The sequence below is a fragment of the Lissotriton helveticus genome, chromosome 8 (assembly GCF_964261635.1).
Source record: "Lissotriton helveticus chromosome 8, aLisHel1.1, whole genome shotgun sequence".
In the NCBI taxonomy this organism is placed as follows: Eukaryota; Metazoa; Chordata; class Amphibia; order Caudata; family Salamandridae; genus Lissotriton; species Lissotriton helveticus.
The window spans coordinates 277,992,528-278,019,742 of NC_136069.1; the positions used below are offsets into that span (position 1 = coordinate 277,992,528).

The window sequence follows — 27,215 nt, forward strand, 5'->3', positions numbered from 1 at the left end:
TGGGCCGGGAGGTTTACACACCAGGCAGTATAGTAGATACCTTGTCTACTTATTTAGAGCAGGTGTACCATGGCCCTGCTCCTTCTTCGTGAGCTCTGGCCTTTTTAGAGCACTTCCACTCACGCGGTTGGGTAACAAAGGCGAGTGAATTGGAGGAGGCCCTCACTTTGGAGGAAATTCGAACGGTTCTGAGCTACTTCAGGGGACCAAGTCACCGGGATACAATGCTTTTCCAGCTGAGTTTTATCAGACCTTTTTATCAGTACTTGTGCAGCATCTATTTGACGTGTATCTAGAGGCTCGAGAAGGAGGGCTACTCGCTTCGATGATGGAGGGCTGCATTACCAGGCTTCAGAAGCCCGTTGGGGTACCCATTGGACCCCGCGACTTAATAGACCTCTTATGAAAAATAATATGGACACCAAGATTCTCTGTTAAGTTTTGGCCCTCTGGTCCATGTGGGCAAATGCGGGTTCATACCTGGAAGTAGTACCTCCATGAACCTGCGGTGCCTTAGGCATGCGTTATATGAGGTTGGGGGTTGTGATGAGGAATTGACTGTAGTATCCTTACACATAGCTAAAGCATTTGATAAGGTGCAGTAGCCCTATCTTATGCAGGTGCAGGAGGCCATGGGGTTTGGACCCCACTTTTGCTCATGGATGCCCCTTTGGTACACAAGGCCTGGGTTCAGGTGGGTCAGCAGGGCCCTGCGCTGTGGGTGGTGGTGAGGGGCACACGGCAGAGGTGTCCATTGTCCAGTTCTCCTTTTCGCTCTTGCCTTGGAGCCGCTTGTGGTTCAGATTCAGAAACATATGTCTGAATGGGGGATAATTTGGGGATGGGGGGGTCCCGCATTTAGTTTCCCTAAATGCAGATGATACTCTATTCTATCTGTCGTTTCCTCATTGGTCTTTGCCTATCTTTTTTAACTCTTTTTATTGATTTTCCTAAACACAGCGTGGTACACACTTAGCCATACATAGTCCATTCAATATGATATCTATTACAGTATTCAACATCAGGTAGTAACCAACAATTCTAGATTTTAAAAGCAGCGGCAAGTAAGCTACATTGTGAATCAGCAGTCTATACAGTGAACATAGGCTTAGGGGAACAGTTGACATCAATAAGCAAAACCTACAGGAGGTATATACAATAGGTGTTCTGACATCAAGGTATTTCACCAGGAAGTTAAGCAAATAGCATATCACTTCATTTTATACAGGGTGTCAGGATCTCAGTTCCAGGTTCACGCTAGTACATCAGCGCACCGTCAAGGTCCACCCGCAACATCTTTCTCACTCCACTTTCCGGCACACCGCATAACCATTCCTTCTCAAATAAAATGTATGCGTGCAGTCGCCCTGTGTCGCACAGTGGGATCAGTCCCTTCCATCTACTTTGGATCCGATTCAGTGTGGGCCAGCAAGTAGCACTTTAACGAGGCACAGATATCACTAGGTCTGGACGCCACAGGTAGTAACTCTGCATAAGTCGCGAGTTGTTCCTGACAGTAAATGAGATCATCCAACCACACCTTAAATTTGGGCGCTCTTCCTCTGCCCCATCTACACGCCACTCTTCTCTTGGCCAGCAATAGCGCCAAAGCTACAAACTTACGGTGTACCGCCTGTACCTGCTCCACGTAACCCAACAAAGCAAGTATTGGTGAAGGCTCTACGTGGGAATTTATCATTTTGGACAGTGCGGCAAAAACCTGCACCCAGTATGCCTGCACCCCAGCACATTCCCATGCAAGGTGCAGGAAGTCCGCCCCTGGTGCATGGCATCTGTCACGTGTCCGATTCTCTTAGGTGGTATCTATGCATGCGAGCTGGCGTGTAGTATAACCTATGGAGGAATTTATAATGAATCATCCTAAGCCTGCTACTCGCCGAAATCAGTTCAGTCTGATGTGAGCAAAATTCCCATTGCCAGTCCGTCTGAACCGTGCCCAACTCATGGTCCCACCTAGTTCTCGCTATCACCGCAGGCTTCACCCTTGGTCTTTGCCTATCTTGCTCAGCTTTTGAGAACATATTGGGACTCAACCTAAATCATAGCAAATCACTTGTGTTCCTGTGGAGCTCCCGGGCTACATCTTGAGAAGGAAAGTTGCCCGTGGTGCCTCTTCGCTAGGAACTGGAGTCCTTTCGCAACCTGGGAATGGTTGTCAACCATACACTGCAGAAGCGTAACCAATAAAACATTGAGAGGTTGCTTGAGAGATTACGCACATCGAAACACTTCTGGACTTCACTATCACTGTCCCTTTATAGGCAGAATGTCTGTTGCGAAGATGGTGTTCTTGCCCCCATAACCCTACGTTCTTCAGCACTCCTTTGATATGTTGTCTCGGGCTGTTTTTCTCTGGCTCAATTCTCTCCTGACAGGTCTGTTCTGGGCAGGGGGGCCTAGTACGAGTGGTCTGGTTCATTTGACGCTACCGATGGAGGAGGGTGGCTTGGCAGTGCTGGATCTTGAGCAGTATTATTATTTTTTTTTGTTGGGAGTTTTATATAGCGCAAACTCGACCTGAAGATATCCTGTATCAGAGCGCTTCACATAAGCACCAGTTGCGTTACAGACAGGCACATTAATTTTCCTTAGGCACAGGGAGATTAAGTGATTTGCCCAGAATCACAGGAGATTGAGCGTCGCTCCCGAGACTTGAACTCGGTTCCCCAGATACGCCCTAGCCCTTTGGCCACATCCTTGGGCTGCTCAGGACACAACATGCAGCACATTGGATGGTCGAGGCGGTCACCTGGGGGAAAAGCCTGCTCTGTGATTTCGGGGCGTCGGTCGACCCTGCTGCACCTCTTGATGGCAGGGAGCAGAGAGGTGGAGTACGTCCCTTAACTGGTTAGACACACTGCTTTCTTATGGGAAAATACTGTCAAAAGTGTTCTGAGTAGGGCGCCTGTAGGAGGCTGGCTTAGTGTATGGAGCACCCTTATTTAAGTGATGCACCTTTCATTAACCCAGACAGCTCTTTTGGTGATTTAATTGGCCTTTGATAAACTTTGAAAGCTCTCAAAGTGGTAGCTGTGGGTAGCAGCCTTTGGACTTATTTTGAAGGAGTGTAAAGCAGCTTGTTTAACCAACTTTAATCAGTAGTGTAGGTTAGATGAAAAGAAAACCACACAGTGTTTGCAAAAATAGGTCTTATTTATTTACACACACTCACTAACACATTGGTATATCTCCTACCGGGAGATTTCAACACAATACACAAGAATAGTTTGCAATGATCAGCTAAGTAGCGCAAATATAAACTGGTCTTCAGGGAGAGACCAAACCATATATCAAGGAAGTAGAATGGGGAATTGCAAAGGAGAACTGGACTTGGACCAGAAGACCCAGAGGAGCCCGGGACACAAGGAGCCACCCAAGGTAAGATTGTGCCCAATGGAAGTCAATGGAGAAGTTGCAGTTATAAAGAAGGGCCCTTTCCGGAGGACCCCAAAGAAACCCTTTGGAAGACAGAAGGTTGGCGAGTTACCCCAGCTGGTTACCTGCACCAGGAAAGCCAGGTGAATAGAGGTGAAGTGACGTTGGAACCTGCTGTAGACCGCATTGGGAGATTTTGAAGATGCCGCCTATGGAGAAGACTGTGAAGGACTCTGGGGAATCCAAGAGTGGATTTTTGAAGTGAAGAACCTGCAAGCAGAGGGGACAGAGTCTATGCCACTCGGAAGTGACCAGGAGGCACGGAAGTACAAGCCCACCGATGTCGAGAGGTTCTGAAGAGACAGTGACCTTGTCGGTGCAGCTATAAGGAACCACTAACGCTAAAGGAGCCATTCACAAGCTGTCCCACGTTGGATGTCGGTGACCGTCGGGAGCACCAACAAGCCTTGGTAGTCACAACTATCATGTAAAACTAAAGGGGACAAACGTTGGGACAAGCAAGGCCCAAGGGTCTCCCCAAAGACAGGAGAGTCAGAGCAGGCCCCGAGCAAGCAGGGGAGCCCACTGAAGCAAGATAAAACCCTCAGGAGGACCCACGGGCTGAAGGGACAGGAGTCACATTAGAACCTCAAGCAGCTCATCAAAGTCGGAGTGCCACGTTGCAGGAGATGCAGGAAGGACTCAGTTCTTCAGGAAGTGAGGTGCTGGAGACTTGAGCTTCTTGTAGCCCGAAGATCTCTGGAGTGCAGAGCCAACAGGCCTTGGCAACGGCAAGTCAATGGGCTGCATAGGGGGTTGGTCCCAGTGGCCAAAAAGAGGGATACTCTCCTCAAAAATACTGAGAAGACAGGTCAGGACTCTAGGGAGCTGCAGAACTACCACCTGTGTTGCTGGGCCTTAGGAAGTCTGTAGGACAACAGAAGCAGCAGGCCAGTCATCTTCACTGCGGTGCCTGCAGATGCAAGGGAGAGACGCCTCTACTTCATGGGGGATTTCTTCTGATGTTCTTGATTCCCACAGGTCTTTTGGAGAACCTGGATGAAGCACAGACAACAAAGAAGACTTGAAGAACAGCAAGCCCAGGAGTCTTCCTTGGTGCAGTCTCTGTTCCAGTCGAAGTCCAATGAAGTCCAAGTTCACAGATGATTGAAGAGCGACAAAGTTTCAGGGTGGAGTCTGGTCCCACAACAAATCTTAGGACCCACCTACAGGGTAGCCCTTAATTACCCTACGAAAAGGGTTGGCACGACTCAGGGTCCTCTAAGAGGAGGAGCTGGATAGAGAGGAGGATACTCCCCTGTCCTTTGTCCAGTTTCGTGCCAGAGTAGGAACCAAGGGTTTCTGAACTGGTGCAAACCATATGTGCACCAAATTTGCCCATCAAAGCAGTCTGTTGGTGCTGGCAAGCGCCCCCAACCCAGCCCCATACAGTAAGTCCTATCTGGGAGGTGGTCACACCTGCCTGTAACAGGAAACTTATTTTTCTACCTTCCTCTGCTCGAGCTCATCTCTGCAGCAGGAGGGCAGAATCCGGTGCATGGGATCATACTTTCAGCACCGGAATCAGTGTTGGGGTATGATTCCAACGTGTTTGATACCAAATGGCTGACTGCACTTACAAAGCCTGGAGAATTGACTCAAGGGGTTTGTTGAGGTGCCCTCAGCACCCTGCCCTCAGGACTGAAGAGCCTGACGTAGAGGTGACGTATAGGATTTAAGTGCTGTGACCTCAGATATAAAGAAACTTACATCAGTCGTGAGAGGTGTAAGCACCAACTCACACAGGCTGCAATGGCAGGACTGTAGTCACAGTCTAAGTGGACTCCCATGAGTGGCACAATACATGCATGCAGCTCATGGGATGCCCCAGTTGTACCTATTCCCTGCGTACCTTAGTAATATATACTAGGGACTACACCAGTAGTCAGCTGCGGAGGTACCAATGTACTTACCATGTCAATTTAGGGGAGAAAGCACATTTGCTGGTTTCCCGTTTAGCATGATCCCAGCAGACTAGGTCAAAAACACACTGACACCAGGCAAAAAGTGGGGTAACCATGCCAGAAGGATCCTACCTTACGACAGCACCGTTCACTCACGATTTGATCATCTGGGGCCTTCCTGCCCCTTCAAAGGTTGGGGGATACTGCAGACTTGTTTGGCTGGAGGGTGGTGGGTGGTGGCTGTGAGGTGTTGGGGGATCTGTTTCCTAATGGAGAATTCTGTACCTCTGAGGTAGCACAGGAGAGCTTTGGAGCGGGGCCAGGCCACTTCCTACACAGTGTAAGTACAGCTGCTATTGTACGGGATATTTGGCTAACATTTCCTGGGGTTCCGACTACCTCCCTTACTCGTCACTGTCTCTTGGAGTTGGGTGGGAGCCGCCCATTGAGGTCTCATCTTTATAGGACCCTGATAGCGGATCAAAGGAAAAATTTGTTTCTGGTCCGTAGGGCTGCTTGGGAGGACTTGGGTATGCTGATTGAAGATGCCTCATGGCACCGGATGTGTGCACTGGTGAAGACGGTGTTAAGTACAATATCCCATCGCAAGACATTTTAAAGAATTACATCACAAAAATGTTAATATGCTGCAGTTTTGAGTCCAGAATGATCATTAAGTATGACACAGTACAACCATTAGGATTAAACAAGGATGAAGAAATGTCTATCCATCTAGGTTGAAAGTGTGGGATTGATCTTTACTGTTTTTTGCTGTGTACCTAAAGTTCAGGTGTATATATTTTCGTATTCTGTAAATATTGATGCTACTAGTTTGTTTATAAAAATGCACTTACATTACAGTGATCACACATTTTTTATTTTTTGCAGGACATGCACTGTCAGCACACAAAAGGAATGAACAACAAAGAAAAGCCTAAATGAAATGATCAAACTTTGTGATTTAATGTGTAAAATAAATACATTCTCACAGTAATATGGTGTAAAACATGATTAGGTTTCTCTAGAAATGGTTCAGCACGATGTTAATGCCCACTTGGGCGGAATTGAAATCTGAATATGAATACAGTGTTTGCTGTAAACATAGAGTGCTATATGCAAGATGAATTCAATCTGAATATAAGTACTATGTACGTTTGGATTTTACTTTGCATGAGGTATTGCCCACTTGGGCGGAATTGCGTTAAGGTGTACATAGTGTCTAAGCACAACGCACTTTACACATCGTGCTTCATGTTACAGACGGGATCGCCAAAATATTTAATTTAATGAACAAACAAATGAACCTAAATGAAACTTTTGCGTTAACAAAAGCAATTGTGAAAATTGTATATGAAATCGTTTACAATACTTGTATAACACTTGTGAAATGCAATAGTTTGTGGTCATTTCAAGATGGCTGCCAATTTTTGAAGCATTATTTTGTGTTGGGACAGGTAGTCCTACCTTCATTATTATGTTTGTTGAGCACTTTAAGTTTCACAGTGTACAAACTAAAATTACCCCTGCATTTGTTTATCATTTTTGTCTGAATAAATCACACGCTTTATGGAATTGGGCTCGAGTTGGCTTTCTTTTGGAAAAGAAAAAAGCTGGTGATAAGTTTAAAAGGGGATATATATATCCACATACTAATCAGGGGACAACCGACTCTCTATCATTATCTCATGCAAGGGTATCGCTTCCTCTCTTATGGCTTATGGGAGCTCAAAAAGTGATGTCAACAACTAATCACATGAGCTGGTGTTTAGTTTTTTCCTATTACTTTCTCCAGTGTTGCTCTTGAGTCAGCCTAAGCATAAGACTTTTTGTCACAAACAGAAATATATAGCATGTGGCAATCGCTCTGGGACAAACTCTATGGAAATAAACATCCTCAGGAATCTAATTTTCCCCTTATGCACAGTAACTCAACAACTGAGTTATTAAGGTTTAGTGATCTGTTGCATTTCACCCACTAACTGTTATGGAACCGGCAACTTTTTACCAATCTCTGCACCTCCATGCGCCTCACAGGCTCTTTGGTGCGGACACCCCAGAAATCTACATGATAATGGCTAAATCTGTACTCATGGTTGACAGCCCAGCTACTGGGTTCTGGACTTCCTTTCAGGGTGATTCTGTGGTCTAATAGCATCCCTCTTTCGAAGGGTGGTGTGAGTTGCCTGCTACCCATTCAGAGCTGGGATGGCGGGGATCATGCAGGACTGCGCTACAGGTAGCGCCTGTTCACACTGCTTGATTCCGATCACAGATCTGGTCGTGACACCAACTAACTCTGGCTGGAAAGTCAGCCACTTTTACAAATGAGAGAACAGAAACACGTGAACTCATCATCTGCTTAAAATGGCGTTGTGGCCACTTGCTTCCTTCCTGTTTGCATAGGATACCTGTCTCAGATAAGTTTATAGTTTCCAGGGACTTCAAACAGAGGGAATCTTTTTTCTTAAAACTATCAATCATAGAAGAGAATAAAGAGTAAACATAAACACTACAAACACGTTCAACCCTTCCGAGTGCCATAAGCCAACTTATAGCCTTCCCCAGTGTCATAGGCCAACTTGCCTGTAATACAGAGAAGATGTTTGTACATACATTAAAAAACAAATACAATGAATGTGAATTACTGCTAATCAGTATAGTTAGGAAGTACCAAGAAGTGATAAAGTAAATTGGGCAGGCTTTTTTCACCAAAAAATTTAAATAAACGGGAGCAGGAAATGACAAGTAGCCAGTGTCCATTGTGGTTTCCTCTAAAGAGATTATATTTAAGTTAGAAATGAAGTTGGCTTGATATGTGATCAAACTGTGGAATTCCAGATCTCTGATCTAGATAAAGTAGAATAAGTTAGGTAAGAAAAGAAACATGCTGCTGCACAGCAACATGTATGGCCAATATTTAAACTAGTAAAATATAACCTAATTCGCACATCAAAATGCATGACACTAAGTTGTCCAAACAAATATCATGCAACTTCAATAACACCACTTTCAATTTTAATAATATAGTTGGTTTCTTGCCTGGAAAGGAAATCAAAATGCATTAGGTTAATTGAAAAACAGAACCAGGTTCGAACCATCCTGCCAAGGCCTCGCGCATGTTCGAGAGGTCTAAGGAATCACAGTGCACACACCTTCTAACTCTGTGCCACCAGTGGGCCTGAATGAATCTGCAAGCTGACTGTGGAAATAGGGCACCACCGGATTTCTGGCAGATAGTGGGTGCTGCTGTATTCTAGCCCTGCCTAGAGACAGCCGCAAACCCACCTGGAGCGAAATAGACTGCATGAGCTGCGTATGGTTCCTCGGGGTCTGCAGCACAGGCAGGTCTGGGTTTACCATGCACTAACCTCCAGAGTGGTTGCTCAAGTGGGCCTGTGGCGTGCGCAGTGCTCCCTCAGAGGCTATGACTCCACTTGCACTTCCAGACTATCTACTACTGACACTCACTATTCTACGATAGTGCCCCTGCAGGTACTGATCTGGGACGGACAGGATGGGAGGAGACAGGCCCAACTCCACACAGCCACAATCCAATATTGACAAATATTGACACATTTGTGTCAGATGCGCACAGTCTGACAGATCAAAATGTCTACCAGAAGTTGCAGATGCTGGACCATCCTGCCGGACCCTCCGTAATGTGCGAGACCACATCTCGGAAGCGGTGGGATGAATATCCGAGATGAAAGACACAGTCCGGAAACTCAAATCTATGGTACTTAAATCTATGATACTTCAGCTGTCCTGTTGTATGGCGTTTAAGGACCCGAGTGAAATTCTCCCGATTCATGCCCTTATATAGGTCCAATCCACATTGCCCTTATATAGGCATAGAAATCATACCCATATTTAGACATAGCCCATGCAGTCCATATACAGGCATGGCTACATCCACCCATACCAAAAAGTCACAACGATTTCTTGGAAAAACGGCTTACGCAGTCAGGGACATCCCCTTGCTTGAATATTGATTTGTCCAAGAACTTGTGGAGTTTACAAAGAACTACCATTCCCTTGCTACATTCTGGCCAGGGTCCTGCGTTTAGCTCTCGAGCTTACAAGGAGGCCATGGCCAATCTGGGCGGTGCATTGCGGTTTTCTAGTCCATTCCATCCTGAGGGAAATTCTGTAGTGCAGAGAAAAAAACGGGACATAAAGCAATCTATAACAGCTAGGGTACTAGGCTCGGGTGACGGGTGGGTCAAACACCTAATAAGTGTCCAACGTAGTCAATAATCTGCCAAGAAGTTCTCTGGGTGGAATCACTCCATATGAAATCCTTTTTGGTGGTAGAATGCTTGTCCTGGACCTTGATCGTCACACTTCAGTGGTAGAACATAGACCCTTTGATATCAAAGACCGTTTGGCTATTTTGCAGAACTTAAATGAAACAAGGAGAAGTCAAAGCAACACATTGCAGAAGCCAAAGACCACTGAAGGGGAAACCCCTCTCCTAGCAAGGCCTGCCTGGATTCCAAAGATTGGGGATCTAGTCAGAGAAAAAAATCGCGGATAAGAAGGAATTTGGGCCTTCCTCCAGACAACCAGTACCTGTGCTAGAGATCCACAAATCAAGAACAGTGTTACTGCCGCCCCATGCTGGAAGAAAGGAGAACAGGTTTGTACCCATCGACCTGGTAAAACCACATCATGTGGCCAATCATAAGTAGTAGGCCAAGTGGACTCCAAAGATGTAGCGGACGACTAAATCTGGCTACTATCCAAGAGGTTCAAACTGAGAGACTCATCACCTTTCAAGAATCTGCAGTACGAAAAGGAGGACTATGCAACAAAGCCATGGAACTTGTACCTCTTGAGACCCAAATAACAGTTCGTCAAGAAACGCCTATCTATAATGAAATAGCATCTGACTATACTAATATGACAAGTGATCAAGTAGCTCCAGTGATTTCAAACAATCCTGATGCAATCCTTACAATTGACAGAACGGCCTCTGGTTATTTCATTAACTTTGATACGTTTTCAGAGGATCCTAGTGAACCTGAAACGACACCAGCAAATAGGACTTTCAAAGAACAAGCAACAGAACTTTTTTATCAACTGGAAAAGACTTATCTGGTATCACCATGGGTTGAACTTTGGATTGTGCTAGGCATGCTTTTTCTCCTACTTTGGCTAATTCTTGTATTAACTTTGGGAATGCTGATAAATGGAAGTTATAGCAAAATGGACACAGCAAGTAAGAAGATCAACTTACTCCTCAAGCCACACAAATCATCTCATCGTGAACAAAGAGACCTGTCATCAGTGAACATCACAGCCATTCCTATACCTGGTGGTATAGCTTGGGACAGAACTGATTATGACATCTTTGGTCCTGCAGAGCTGTTGATGATTCCACACCAATTCAAGGTTTACTTGAGTGACTTTGTTTCGCCCAGCACATTGTCTGATGATTGGGACTTTGAGACTGTTAATAATATTATGTCAGACTAAGAGATGTTTTCAAAATTTGCAAAGCATGAATACTTAGAAGGTTCATCAGATTATGAACAATTGTACTGTTATAATCACTATGGTCATCATTTTTTGCACAAATCTGCAAACCCTAGAAATGTACTGAAGTATAATCATTTATTTATTTATTTATTTATATCATTTCTAAAGCGCGCTGTAACCCTACGGGCATCCTGGCGCTGAAAAATGCAACTGATGGGCTGGTTTGTGAGGGCAAAAACAGGGGGGAGGCTTTATGGAAGTGAGACATTAGGAAATAGCCAGGTCTTGATCCTTTTGCGGAAGAGCATCAGTTCGTTGGTTTTCCTAATTGCCAGAGGCAGGCTATTCCAAAGGTGGGCTGCCGCTATGCTGAAAGCTCTGCCACCATAGGTGGCTTTCCTGATCCTGGGTATACTAATAAGATTGGTGGAAGAGGATCGGAGGACCCGTGTAGGTTCATACCACTTGAACTTGGCCTGCAGGGGTTTGGGACCCAAACCATGTGCAGCCTTGAAAACGGTACACAGAGATTTGAACCGGATCCTCTGCTGAATGGGTAACCAGTGCAGCTCGGCCAGAGCAAGAGTGGTGAAAGAACGACGTCCTCGAGAAAGCACCATCTTTGCAGCTGCCGCCTGGATGCTCTGGAGCCTGGAGATCAGATAAGCAGGAGATTCCAGTAACAGAGCATTGCAGTAATCCAGGCGGCTAAGGATGATGCTTCTGACCACGGTTGCTCTGGTGTGTGCTGGTAATAAGGGCAGTAGCTTTCGAAGGCCCCGCATTAATATGAAGCAGCTGCTCACCTGTCTGTTGACGTTAGACTCAAGACTTAATTTGTCATTGAGATTAACCCCCAGGTTCCGTACGGTTGTTACTGGTGCCAATGGCTCTCCTGAGTCCAGAGGCCAAAAATCAGCGGGCAGGTTTCTGGCTATTCTACCCACTTTGCATTGCATTATCTCAGTTTTACTGCTGTTAAACTGTAGTGAGTTTCTTTTTAGCCAGGTTGCCATTTTCCTTATGCAGGTATGGAAGGTCTCAAGGGATTCTGCATGGGCACCATCAAGGGAGATCATCAGCTGCGTGTCATCCGCATAGTTGATCACGCTAATGCCGTGGGCCTTGATGATGGTCATCAGGGGCTGCATATATACGTTGAAAAGGATTGGGCTGATCGCAGACCCCTGAGGAACCCCATGTGGAACCATAGCAAACTCCGACTGATACGGAGGTAGTGCCACTGCCTGCCATCTATCTGACAGGTAAGAGCGTAGCCACTTAAGTGCCATCCCCTCTACTCCAGCAGCTTCCAACCGAGTCAGCAGGATGTCGTGGCTCACCGTATCGAATGCGGCGGACAGGTCAAGCAGAATCAGAATTGCTGACTCTCCCCTGTCCGCCCTCATTCTCAGGTCATCCAGGACCATCAGTAAAGCTGACTCGGTTCCGTGGGCTGGTCGGAATCCGAATTGCTCCTCCTCAAGGATGTTATTAGATTCCAGGAAGAGGGACAACGAACTGCTGGCCATCCGTTCCAAGATTTTTACTGGATACGGCAGGAGAGAGATGGGACGGTAGTTCCCCTAATCAATGGGAACATTGTCCTACGCCACCGAAGGGTAGCTCAAAAACGTTTTTGGGGAAATTTCCATACTTCTCAGGTTTCAATGTTTCAAATCTAGAAACATTTTACTTTAAAAATGTTAATAAGACAGGAATGAAAAGTATGTTGACTAACACAAAGCAAATTTATTCTGCGGCCTTTTATGCTCAGCTGTCTACATTAGGTTTCGACTTTTGGAAAGACAACATTGAGACAAAAACTGTCTGGGGCTCAAAAGACTGATAGGTGCAGGGACTCGAAGCTTTATTTCGAGCCTGCATTATCCCTGAACAAATAATGTTTTTGAATGACACTGTTCAACAGACATTCTGTCTTGGCTTAGCCAAGATAAAAGATTTAAACAATCAGTCAATACCTACACCTTATAGTAAGAATGCTACAGGGGGGGGGGGGTCGACGTAAAAACTATTTTACTGAAAAACAGAAATAATCCGGATTGGAAAAAATGTTTAATCTGGCCAACAAACACCTGTCAAGATAGATTCCTGAATAAGACACAAGGGTTCACATTCACTAGGCCAGATCCAAGATATGTCCTGAGACAACATCCAGGGTTAGTAACATCATACCGTGTAGGAAAACTGTGCCTTGAGTGGCTACAAAAGTCCACACTAACAAAGGAAAAACAACACTTATCTTTACTTGAAGATGGTGTTGATTTAAGGGACTTCTTACAAGGACCTGCGAAACCGCGTCATAAATATTTTATATACGCTGGTATATATGCCATTTATAATGAGGCTTGGAAAGCAACACAAGCAGAGACTGCAGATCGAATACGAGAATTGATCGTATTCATTTAGAGAAAGCTCTCTCTGTAGTTGACAATGGGTTAATGACTCTGTCATCCAGAATTTATTCTTTGGACAACATAGTATCCTCTGCCATAGACATAATGGAACAGGACTTGCTCATGCTACAGCATGGACAGTCACAATTACGTTCTATAATACTTTTGGGCTGGACGTAACAAAATCTTCGTTCGGGATATGTGCCATGGCGTCATCAACACCACGTCATTGTTTTCTGTATTTAACCTTACAGATAAAGAAATCACCTTGGCACAAAGAGGAGCAGATTATATGGTGCTGAGCATTGAAAAACTGAAAAGATTACCATTAACTGTTTCGGAAAAACCTGCAACATAATGGCTAATATACGGGACGATCACTCTGCCTGTCACAATTTTCCATTTTCAATATTGTTTGAAACATATACCAGCTGGTGTATATGAAAGGTTGGGTAAAGAATACATCAAGTCAACCTGGGATTTACCATATACACAGAGATGTTGGAGTGGGGGAAAAGAGGTATTTCTTAGTGGTACAAACTGCAGAAGCGCACTCAGCGGTACACTTTTATGTCAGGGTATTAACTTACACAGAGCCTGCGATAGGCCTTCAACCCACTTATCCTGCCACCCTGCAAGGTTCTCCAGCTGCAATGATAGATCCAATTTTTAGGCAGCTTTCGAATGGGAGCTATATTATGTTGAATGATCACAGCTGCTGTGGCATGTTGCCAGGAATAGCCTATCTCGTAACTGTGTCAGCCAGGGTCACTTGTTGTATGCAAGTATTGTTTCCTAAAATTAAGACAGACCGGGAGTCGCCGTTATGGCCTTCACTTAACATCTCTTCTATACGAATTGATACTTTAAGCAGAATGAAAGCCACTCTTTTACAAAAAACGGTGCCACTGACCTCGTCCAAAGAGACGTATGAACTACAAGTTGCAAGATCCTCTGCAGAGATACATGCCCTTTTATCCACAAACTGCCCTGTACATTTCGCAGAAATGTTAGGTCGTATCCTAAACATGTCTGATACCAGTGGTATTGTACATGTATTTAAGACAGTTTTTTCGGGACTGTTAGCACCTTTTGAAGCAGTCCTCTGCATATTTCCAAACTTCGTGCACTCTGTGTTCGGCGGCCTGCCTCTTATTTTAGGACTCGTAGCAGGAATACTATTCTTGTTCCTTCTGCTCAGATATGGTTAGTCCAGTCACCAGCGACACCCAGATTACCTTAGAGAAAACTCTCCTGGCAATGAAGTGTCGTGAGCGCATGATACAGATTCTGGGCTTGGCTCGTTTAGGAGATCTGAATACCACGTGGTTCCTATCATTCCAACCAATCTGGCAAGATTGCATCTTACCTGTTCTATGATGCCTGCTATGTGGAGAAAAATGTGTGCTAGACATCTGTCTGACACTCCCATCAGTCCTGCCAACGGATGTTGATACTCTGCTTGGTTCGGTAACTGCTCATGCTTTATGTTGTCCCCAGCGACCACCAATCCTGATGACGGCATTCATTTAGGTCTCACAGACGCAACATGCTGACGGTGAGATACGTGGATCAACAGGCACACAGGTACCATCTCCATCTCCTTCGAACATTGCTAATGCGGCTGACGGCAATGCTTCACATTTTTGTGCAATCGGTCTACTTAACGAAGTGGTCCAACTTTCACCTACTTTGGTAGACAAATTCTTTACCAGCTTAGAAGATTTGATGTTTTCTCCAAACAATGAGACTGACTTTTGAAATTAGCAGACAGTGTTCTATGGACTCTGTATTCGACCTTCATTTTTCAAAACAAAACTTCTAACTATATAACTCTATTTTTCTAGAATTTGACTTTTTCCAAAATTACATTTTTTTGGGACAAAAAGTAATCTGCTTAAAGTAGAACTATTCATAGAGAACAAGAATTCTGTGAAAACTTCCAAGAGACAATATTTGACATTGTCCACTACCTAAACATTTTTATTCTGCCATGGAATGGTCTCGACTTTTTTTCTTCTGTATTTAAGAGCCATTTCATGAATGTATTTTAGTGATTCATTCGGATAGCATTTCCAATGTCATACTATATGCTTTGAATGAAAAACATTGCTTTAAAAATGCGTACAGCACAAATGCTCATTTTCGTGTACAAACCATTTCAAATGCATTTTATGTATTTTGGGTGGGGTTTTAACACATCATGCTTTAGATATGTTTTATGTGCTTAGAATTAGTAATGTCGAACATAATAAAGTGGAGTGGGTGTTGTATGGCGTTTTAGGACCAGAGTGACATTTTCCTGATTCATGCCTTTATATAGGTACAATTCACATTGCCCTAATATAGGCTTAGATATCATACCCATATTTATACGTAGCCCATGCAGTCCAAATACAGCCATGGCTACTTCCACCCGTACCAAAAAGTCAAAACGATTTCTTGGAAAAACGGCTTAACAGTCAGGGACATCCCCTTGCTTGAATATGGATTTGTCCATGAACTCATGGAGTTTACAAAGAACTACCATTCCCTTGGGGTTCTTTTCTGACGTTATTATGCTCACCTTTACCTCAAACCAGGCACCTTCAAGGTATAAATATGCCTTCCCTTGCCCTAGCAAACACACAGTGGTTTGGAGCAGTTCGACTATCTACTTGCCCGACGCAGCTCGCTACAGCAAGTGCCGAAGGAAGCCGACCCTCCAGCTGACTCACTGACCGAGAAGCTGTCCTTTCTCTCGCTGAGAATCCAGCTCCAGTGTTTCCAAGCTCCCCTTGCGGGGTGTTGGGAAATCCAGTCCCGAGACAGAGAGATACCAGACCTCCTTCATTCTAAAACCAAGGTACGGAGCCGATTAGACCCTAAGAGAAATCTTGGATAGATTCTTGGCAAAGAAACTAAACCTATGCTACACCACACTTACTCCTTCCCGCGTACTAGACGTAGGTTAGGTACATTGGGGTAGGCGTATTTTAGAAGCACCACTTGAGTACTTTTAGCCTTTGTTATTTATGTATGCATTTTTATGGCTTAGAACCCATACCATGCTTTCACAGTATTATTTTATAATACTCTTCTCGCTGGATGCATTATACTTTGCAGCCTGTATTACGATTGTAGCAGCAGCAGATTGTAGCAGTTCATTTCATTGGCATGAGAAAGAAGTGTGTTTTATTGAAAACACCTCTCTCTCTATTTCTCTGCAACTCTGTAGATACGAAGCATGCACGACTGACTGACTATGTATTGTTTCCACGACTCTGAGGATACGTTTATTCTTGGGGAAACAAAGTTGTCATGTTTATGCAGTTGTCAGAAACTAATCCCTTCTTGTGAATTCGAGAAAGTTTCTAGTGACCTCTGAGTTAGCTGGCACTCACAATTAAGTTTAGTATATTCGATAGAGACCTAGTAGACTAAGTCCTACGTCAAATCTATTGGATATATTATTCCAATGTGCAGAGCCTATTGCGAATATAGGAACTACACTACAGTCCTTGACGTCCAAAACCCCAATGAACAGGGAGGAAGATGCACGAAAACAGAGCAAGGAGAATTAACCTGCGTTTTGTGAAGTAGTTCCTTTATTGTGTTTGTTGGGGGACGTCAGGTGCACTAAGGGGAAAAAGATGCCCTATAAATTCCTTCACTTGATGCTTTTATTAGCGAAGCAGAGGGTTGCAATTGCCTAGATAGCACTGACTGGACTAAGTGTGGACCAATAGGTGGCAGATGTGGTAAAATGGGCTACGGCTGAGGAGATTCTATTGAAACGGTGTCGACTGGATGAGAGCATTTCTACTTAATGACTTTGAGAAAGTGTTTGATTCCCTAGATTGGAATGTTTTGGGGGGGGGGGGGGGGGGGGGGGGACTTGGATTTTAGCCCTAAGTTCATGTCATATGTTTAAATCCCTTATGCTCAACCGTAGGCAAATTTCAGGTAAATGGTATTCTCTCCCCCAGGTTCTCAATATGTTGAGGCAGCGGGCAGGGATGCCCCCATGCCCTCTCTTTTTGGCCCAGGCATCGAGTCATTTGCAGCATGGGTAAGAGGTTATGTAGTGGGGATGAACCTTATATTCACACAGTGTTAAGTTAGCAAGAGCTTATTAGAAGTTTAAACGCCATTTTGCCTTCTTGCTGTCCTTTGCACATAGCACACACTATGAATATTGTTCGGAGTTAGGCTGAGTGTTTAGCTTCACATGAGAATAACTTGTTTTTACTGCATTGCTAGACTGTGTTTGTTAGCTTAGTCTGTAGAGTGAGTGCCGAGGCTGTCAAGGTTATCTCAACACTGTGGCTGTTGTTCGAGCTGATCAGCGCACGTTCTAGACATAACACATATGCAGCTGTGGCCACCTCTGACACTGGCGCGTTTAATAATGCACTGTGTAAGCATGATTGAACACACTTGGAGAACATTCGTAGGTTGAGAGCTTGTGCAGAACTTGATGTGATTCACTCCTGCTAACCTTTGAGGTATGGGGGCCGTCTATGCAAGCCTAAGAGACCTTCTTTAGTTATATAATAACCTACTAGCAAGGGAGGGTGAAATATAGGTATATATTTAACCTCTTTCCATTTGGCATTATAACATGCTTTCTCCCTTTGTATTTTATGGAATAGTAACTATGCTGACAATCTTATTTCTTATCATAGGTCTGCTTGTATTAGCTAAGATGCTGTACCTGAGATCACAGCAATACCAAAGGAGATGATGGACGGAGCGCTTGAGCAAATCAAACACTCACCCTAGTCAACTGCTCTGGGTTTAATAAAATCACTGTTCTTTAGCTACCCCAGTTCAGACATGGCCATATGCAAATCAGTCTGACCCTGTGCCTCATTGGAACAGTCCAGCCCGAACTGCTAAGCCATGTCTTCCCTGGACTAAAACAAGCATCCTGGGACCGGTTTCGTGTTTATAACCCTCATCAGCCAGGCTATCTTGAATCCAGGGGCAGAGTGAGCAAGGGACCCACGCCGGGCTTTCCCTGCCAACTTAGGGCGAACAAAGCGATACCAAAGGGGATGATGGACGGAGCGTTTGAGCAAATCAAACACTCACCCCCAGTCAACTGATCTAGGTTTAATCCATCACCATTCTTTAGCTCACTCCACCACCCCAGTTCAGACATGGCCATATGCAAATCAGTCTGACCCTGTGCCTCATGGGAACAGTGTAGCCCGAACTGCCAAGCCATGTCTTCCCTAGACCAGAAACAAGCATCCTGGGACCGGTTTCAGGTTCATAGCCCTCTTCAGCCAGGAGGCTATCTTGAATCCAGTGGCAGAATGAGCAAGGGACCCACGTCTGGGCATACCCTGCCAACTTAGGGCGAACAAAGTGATACCAAAGGCGATGATGGACGGAGCGTTTGAGCATATCAAACACTCACCACATGTCAACTGATCTGGGTTTAATCCATCACCATTCTTTAGCTCACTCCACCACCCCAGTTGTTCAGACATGGCCATATGCAAATCAGTCTGACCCTGTGCCTCATTGGAACAGTCCAGCCCGAACTGCCAAGCCATGTCTTCCCTGGACCATGGATGCTGCACCGGAGATCACGGCGTTAAAATAAAAATTTTAAACTTGCTAACGGTCTCCCTTTACTCCCTGTTTTGGACTGGTATGAGAGTATAACGAAAGAGTGCTCATGTTTCCCACCTTACATGAGGTAACCAAAGTCGCATGTTCTGGGTTGTCTAATCATTGGTTACTTTGCTATAGGACGAAGAGCTAATGAGACACTGATGCTAGTCTGGTAGTGGATTTTGGGTACTAAGGTGAGTTTTTGGCGCACCCTAATTCACGGAGGTCCTGGGTCTCTGTGCACAGTTCTGTGTCTGAGTAGAATCCCTGCAACATTTACGCACAGGTGTAGGGGTCAGACTGATGGATTGCAGTGGAAGACCAGGTAGTACTGAATGCTGATGCCACACTTTTGTTCCTCTATCGTGTCTCGCTTATTGGGCCTCGTATAGTGGACATGCCAGAACTCTACAGAGTTGTGTCGGGTCTGCGGGTGATCTGATCCAAGTACCTACTCGAACCACATAAGGAGATATAGGAAACAAAGGGAGGCGGTTGCACAACCGATCTGTAGAATTAGCTTGAGAAATGTATGGATCCAGGTTGCCCTTGAACCCAATTTCACCTGGGCACTGAATCTCAGCCCACAAACGCTCCAAGTGAAGAGAGACCTAGGCAGATGGGCTGCTCTCCTGTTGAATACTGGGCAGTGTGGCTTTCTTTAAAATGATGGCCCTTCCCTGTTACCTCTACACGCTCCAAAATGTACTGTTGACTATTCTCTAGAACTGGTTTTGGGGCTTACTAGCCAAGATTAGTTCCTTTCTATTGGCTGATAGGCCCCCACAAATCACTTTTGGTAAATCTATCCAATCAATTTAAGATTGTGGCATGGGTATGGCTGGCATAAGATTGCATTACTGGATGTCCCAGTCGCTGGTACTGAATGACTGGCTGTGTGTGTCAGGGGTGGGGGTGGTTTGAAACCGCATTTCGGCTAGAGGTGGCACTGGTGGGCTGCAACAACATTACTGACCTGCTCTATGGATCCCCCATCCCTCACATTATCCAAGAGATTATTAGAGTGGTGTTTCTGGTACGGTGAGCCACCCTCGGGTGGATGGGGCAGGATCGGTGTGTCACGATTAAGGCCCCACCATGGCACTGCTGTTGGTTGCACCATTGCACACAGCTTGATGGGGTTCATAAACGGGACCTCATCAGCATCTCATGGGTAGGAGATGTACAGCAAGGTTCGCAGATGATGAACTCAAACAGGAATATGACCTTCACAAAACTCAGTTGTACAAATATCTTCAGCTGTGAAATGCAAAACCAGAACTCTCTAGATGAGACCCCCAAATACAACCCCGTGGAAGCCAGGATATTTATGGGCGCAATAGAAGGAGGTAAATATCCCCTATAAACAAATCACATGGGTTGATTCCTCTGATGAGGATAAATGAAAGGATACTCAAATGGTTCCCCGGAAATTGGCCATGTCATCCCAGCTCCGCCACATTCAAAGTAACTATTTGCATATTACTTTTCTTACACCTAAGAGACTATGGGAAGTTGGACAGTTCCCTACATGACAATGATTTGGCGCCCTGAAGAGGAGGGGAACTCCTATCATGTGGTCTGGGAACGCCCCATGATTGCCACGTATTGGCAAGAGATTTTCACCCATCGATTGAGAGTCCTTACACACCTGATATGTCCTTGCCCAGTATTGCCCTGCTGCAACCTCTAGAAGATTTGAGGGGTTTTCCAGGGGACACAAAGCTTTGGTGGATATAGGCACCCCCCTTGCTAAATGGGACATCGCAAAACACTGGAACTCAAGAAATTCACCAACCATCACTACATGGAAAGTAGTTACGGAAATGTGTGCAGAAATGAAGGAACCCATACATGTGGCATGGGATAGCCCTCAAACTTGCAAAGATATTTCGAAAGTCCATATTACGAATTTATCGACCTAACGTATTATGTTTGTGTAATATAATCAATAAAAATTTGATTATAAAAATATACAAAGAGAGAAACTAAGAGCTCCCTCTGTAACATGTTAGTACGGGCAGAGCTACTCCATAATACTGTTAACTCAAGGAACACTATATGAGACACACTTAGAAACAGCAATATTACACTAGGAATTAACTGTGCTTAGCTTCTTCCATTTCAATACATTGCCACGTCACTTCTGTTCTATTTTTATAAAGCCGCGTATTGAACCGACCCAGGCCGAATTTCTTCAAAAAGGCAGTCCAGATATTGTGGGTGGCCCGGACTGTCTTGAACCTTGTCCTTTTGAAGTAGGAGTAGTCGGTGCAGCTAAGAAAGGAATTCTCCGTATCAGTCCCAAGAATGGTTGCATAAACTTCAGTAGAAGTGGATGTTATTTTAGGATCTATCCCACCGCCTCCAACCAACCCCTGCATATATTGCAGTGCTGCTGCCCAATAATAGAGTCTAAAGTCAGGGGCCCCCCAAACTCCTCTAGCCCTAGGGAGAGTGATAAACCTATATGCCCTCCTGGTTTTCCCGTGCGCCCAGATGAATTTATTCAAAAGTACCTCCAATTTGTTAAACCAATTAGCCTAAAAAAATAAAGGTATTGCCCTAAAGAAATATAAAAACTTAGGTAAAATTAGCATTTTAATTATATTTGTACGGCCTACCAGAGATAAGTGGAGATTATTCATTCTCACTAGGTCCAAGCTTACTTTGGACATTAGGAGTGCCATATTCCGTTCAACTACCGTATCTAGGTCTGCCGAGATCTCAACCCTCAGATAAATTGCAATGTTAACTACACGGTAGTCATTACACACAGCATAAGGGTTTTTGACTATCTGGGTCTTGCTCCTATTGAGCCTTTATCCTGAGATCTCTCCAAATCTCTGTGCTTCCGGTTCTACTTCACCGATGGCTAGGACGGGATTGGGAGTAACAATAGCCACATCGTCCGCGTAGGCTAGTGTTTTAAATTGCATACCATTTATGCTTATCGCGGGGATATTTAGGTTACCTTCTAATTTACGCAGTAAGGGATCCATATAAAGCGCGAACAACAGAGGTGACGAAGGGCAGCCCTGCCTAGTCCCCCTGTTGATCTGCACCAGCGCGGTAAGTCCCCTATTAATCCTAATCCGGGCTGTCGGCTCCCTATATAGTGCTTGAACCGCTCGAATATAGCCTTCGTCTAAGCCAGATAATCTCTTTACCTCCCAGAGGTAGTCCCAAGAGACCCTGTCGAACGCCTTTTCTGCATCTAAAAATAAAGCTGCGATAGGGTCCCCTGGGACTCCGGCAGCATCAATCAGAGTAATTACCTGCCTAATGTGCTGAGTGGTGCCCTTTCCTGGAATGAAACCATGCTGTGTGGAACTAACCATGCCCTTCATTACTCTAGCCAATCTTTTCACAAAAATTTTGGAGTAAATCTTTGCATCTGAATTCATCAAGGTAATGGGCCTGTATGACCCCGGAGCTGTAGATACCTTGCCTTTTTTTAGAATAACTATAACTTGAGCCCCCCCCCTCCCCCCAGCTTAGAATTGAATGCCCCTGCTGGGCCTGTATAACCGGATTGAGCAACTCTGTGATAAGGACTTTCTGGACTACCTTATAAAATTCAACGGGGATCTGGTCCGGGCCTGCTGCCTTAGCTGAAGGGAGGTCCGCTAATGCTGAGGCCACCTCCTCTAGATTGATTGGGGATTCTAAAATGACCTTCTCTTCATCTGGCAAATCCGGAGCTAAACTGTGGTTAAGATAATCCTTTATGTCTATAATTCCGCCACCCTCTTCTGCGCCATAGAGAGCTGTATAAAATTGTCTAAAAACCTCTCTTACGCCCTCTGGCTCGAATACCATATTTCCTTGACTATTCAAGATACCCTTAATGTCCCCTGCTGCTGCTTGCTGTCGGGTACGAATTGCCAAGATATGTCCAACTCTCTCGCTCAATTCGAAGGATTGTTCCTTCTTGGCTAAATAGTTGGCTGCAGTCTTACTGGCAATGCCTTCTATTGCTTCAGCTTTTAATGAGATAATTTTAGTAATAGCTGTTCCAAGGGCATACCCTGCTGGATTAGTAGATTCAGATCTTCCTCTGCCTTAGCCTATGTTCTCACTATTTCCTTCACTCTGATCCTCTTGGATTTCTGCTTATGGATTAAATAGCTTAGTGTCTCCCCTCGGGCTCCGGCCTTGAGTGCATCCCAGGCATTACCTGAGGCTGTGCTCCCTCTATTGATAGTCCAGAATTCCCTTATCCAATTATTCATGTAATTAATATATCTTTCAGAAGGGCTCTCTCGAATGTCTAGATGTTTTGCTTGACAGCTGTCCCCACTAAATTAATAGATAAAATCAAGGGGTTGTGATCCGATATTATTCGGGGGAGTTTCTCAATTTGGGATCTGGATAGTAAAGAGTTAGAAATTAAAAAACAATCTAATCTTACCAGAATTTTGCGAGGACCTGCAAAAAATGTACTACCATCCAACTGTGTGTGCAGTTTGGCCCAGAGATCTGTCAATGCGTTATGTTGCGCCATAGCTTCTAATGCACAAAATGATCTCTTCTTCCGACCAGTATACCCCTTCCCTGTTTGTATCTCGGAGCCTGGGAGACTATTAATGTTGAAATCGCCACACCATATAATTGGTTCAGGCCATCTGGCTAATTTCGTATCTAGATATTCAAATATGTCAGGACCGTCCTCTGTGGAGCCATATACAGAGACCAGGGTAAACTTCTCCCCCTGCATACTAATTCCACTATAACCCACCTACCCCACTGATCCTCAGCCTTCCTAGTCCCTGAACAGTCCCTCCCTTTACCCAGTATAGCCACCCCTCTTGTTTCAGAGCCATGCTTTGTGTGAGCTAGTAATGAAAACTCTAGTTGTTCCAACAGGAATCCCATCCCTCCCTCAATATGTGTTTCTTGTATACAAACGAAATCCAATGTCATTGTTTTCAATAAAGCAGACACCCGAAGCCTTTTCTGAACATCATTCAACCAGCAGACATTGATTGAAGCAGTTCGACAAGACCATAAAATGCATCGAAAGGCTGTTCTAGCTTCCTTACGAGATTTTCATTTAAACAAAAAAAGAAAGCGCTGTGCTGTATGTGGCCACGTCACTTCTGAATACTTACCGAAGAACTGTCAGCAGACTCCACATTTTTTTCAAGCTTCCGCTTTTTACTTTTTTGCTTCTTTTCTTTTTTGGCTTTCTTTGAATGTTTCTCTTTTTTCTTCTTTTTCTTTGCAGAATTTTCCTTCAAACAGAGAGTAAATAAAAGTTATAGTTGATGGGCAAAATTCAGAAATCTTTTCACTAACTCAGCTGAGATCTTTGGACAACAATTTTCCTACATTCTACCTCAAATGGAAGTTGTAGCGATCTATACCCATATTGGTTCAAACCCGACCTATCTTTCATTCCAGCTCTTGTCGAAGTACAAAATGCCTAATACTGTGCAGCACACTGTACGAAGAATTCCACAGTACCCAAAACACATCGACTGCCCCACCCACCCGGCTAAGTGTGGCCATCAAAGTAATCACATTGAGTCTGGCAACTCTTTTGTAAATTTAAATATTTACATTACTTAACACACCATGAATAAACTAGGTGGGTAAAAGCAGCACATTTGTGGAAGATATTAAAACCAAGGTTAGCCCTGATCCTATCTCACAAAACCTCAATCCGCAATGTAAACCTCACCTTCCTGTCCTCTTGATTGAACTCTTGTAATGCGCCCCAATGGCGCTGATATTCCCTTCCCTAGGCTATCGTGGCCTCTGGGGGACTCTCCAGGTTACTGAAGGAGCCTGGAGCTCCAAGATGGCACACAGCAGCAACACAGCACTACCAGGCTTTCCAGTGATTCACTCCAGTTACAGTCCAACTAAATAAGGTAATTCCTAGGGAAGGCAATAATTTTCTTTCCCTGCTTCACACCAATATAAAGGCAGGTTCCTAAGAAAAATACTGATTTAAAATTTTTTGACGCAAAGGGAACGCAGATATTTTAGGTGGGACCGAAACAACTTTCTGACATCAATGTCCAAGTGCAAGTCCCCAACTGCACTGCTATCTGTTTTAAGTTTCATTGGTAAGAAAAGAGGAGTAACATTTGATATTTCAAAGTCCTCTGCTTCGGGAGATGCTTTAACACAGACACATATTTCAAGCCTTTATTTCCTATGAACTGTTGTCCCTTGTGCAGAAGCATCTCTGTCTAGTAAGAGCCAATGCTTCGTTCTCGATGTGCTAAATATAAAAACGGACACCATTCTGTTGTACGTGCTGCACACTCAGTAGACTTCAATTTGTCTTTAACGATTGGATAATTAATCTAAAGATAAATGAGTCTCTATTTCATGATAAGTCACACTGCAGTCGTTTCACAAAACGGTTACAAGAAACGGTTAGCTTTTAGCTGAAATAATTATCTTCAGTTTATATAGTAATAAGAAAGGGGATAAATGGTACAGACAAGAGATAGGGCGAAGGAATGGAAAATCACAGAAGCTACAGGATGTAAACTATGGTTCCCATGTGCATTTCCCCAACAATCTACCCCTGTGACAATAATGTAGGGCTCTGATGCCATGGCAGGGAAGATCTACATTGATAGCTGTGTCATGGCTTGAAAGCGGCTACTGAAGAGAAGCAGAGGAAGGTCCGACGCTCCTGTTTTCCATACTTCAACCCAGGTATTGATAAACATGGGAGAAACCTGGAGCTGATCCATATTAGAAGAATGAATGTATAATGTCACAGATCGAATGCTTCAATTAATCAAATTGACTGGCAATGATCTGAGCACTATTCCAGTCCATCGTTTGTTTTTTCTGCTCACTGCATCGTTGCAAAAAGGACTGCCCACATGCAAAGTAGTCATTATGCCACTGAAACTATTAGCCCACTCAGTAAGGCGCATTTCAAGATCTTATGGGCATCGATCTATGAGATCTATTTTCAGTCAACTAATGAAGGTCCAAGGGAGGGCATTGATGTGAAAAAGACTATGAACTAAGATGAACTCAGTCACCATACTTTGTCCTATGTCCTGACAAAACTCAAACTTGTGACTATATTTCCCATCTATTGAAATGAAAAAGCGAGGCTAGAATATAGTATCAGGCAGCTTAGGTCGAGGCAAGCAGGTTGCACAGACACTCCTTGCTAAATTGAAAATTACTGGAGGATGAATCCTCAAGAACATATTTGTCAGAAGAATACATGTGAGATAACCTATGTAGCTGTCCATCATATCTCCAACAGGTACTTGCCTCGAGAATGCCACTGGCGGAGTGCACCCAAATACCAGGCAGGGGATAGGGTCCATGAGTGAGAAGCACTGAGTCTGCTTCATTGGTTCCAAAAGTCATGAAAAATCGATGAGAACACAAGTACTTGATTCTATCAAGATAAAAGCACAAAGCATGCTTGACATGGACATTGTGCAGTGTCTCTCCAGCCCTTGAGACATCATGATTAGAAAACAATTAACAGAAGAATGGACTCCGACTCGTACAGGTGGCAAGCTGGCAGCTCCTTTGAAACAAAGGTGTGGTAAGTCCTCTGGACCAATTTGTCTCTATGTATTACCGTGGTTGAATGCGAAGCACAAAGAGCTTGCAGCTCACATATGTGCTAGGCAGATGATATGGTGAACAAGAAAAAGGTTTTCCACATAAGAAGCCTTAAATAACACGTGGCCAACAGCTGAAAAAGCACATGCAACAGCCTGGTTCATGCTCCAAGAGACTTTAAGATACCCAACTGGGGACAGATAAATTACGCCCATTGTATAGCTTTTGAAAATCCTCAGAGGCCTGTCAAATGGACTTCTATCGTCTATTCCAGCAAACTCCAATGGTTGCAAGGTAAGTGTTGCAGATTTTCACCTGCATTTTCATCTCAGCCCAGCGACTAAGAATAATAGATCAGCCCTAACTAAGCTGGTGAGAGGGTTGATGTTTTTCACAGGTGCTCATTGGATGAACCTCAACCATTTGCCCCTATACTCGGCTCTGAGGGCCAAATTCGCAAACTGCATTTTGTAGTATGTAAAGCAGTATCACAGTAGCACAATTTACATACTACAAAATGCAATTTACAAACCTATGAGTATAAATCTTCTCCTTTCCTATCTTTCCTATGGGAAGATCTTCACACATGTAAGTTTTCTAATCAGTAGTAAGTGTGGGAAGTGGATGGAAAAAGGGGAATGCTTGATGGTAAGGGTGGAATAATGAGGGGTTAAGGAAGGGCTACTAAGGGGTTTAGGGAGAGACATGCACCCACCCACAAAAGAGTAATTCAATTTCTATTTACAAACTACACTTCTAAGTCAGTACAGCCAAAACAGGGCCCAAG

The 27,215-nt window shown here is 44.3% G+C and overlaps 1 protein-coding gene across 1 annotated transcript in view; it reads right to left on the minus strand.

Moving 5' to 3' along the window:
- CWF19L2 (CWF19 like cell cycle control factor 2) overlaps window positions 1-27,215 on the minus strand; it is a 1,282,529-nt gene that overhangs the window by 1,042,169 nt on the left and 213,145 nt on the right. The window contains exon 3 of the mRNA XM_078657031.1: window positions 23,980-24,102. Coding sequence (XP_078513157.1) covers window positions 23,980-24,102 — 123 coding nt within the window. The remainder of the gene's footprint in view (window positions 1-23,979; window positions 24,103-27,215) is intronic.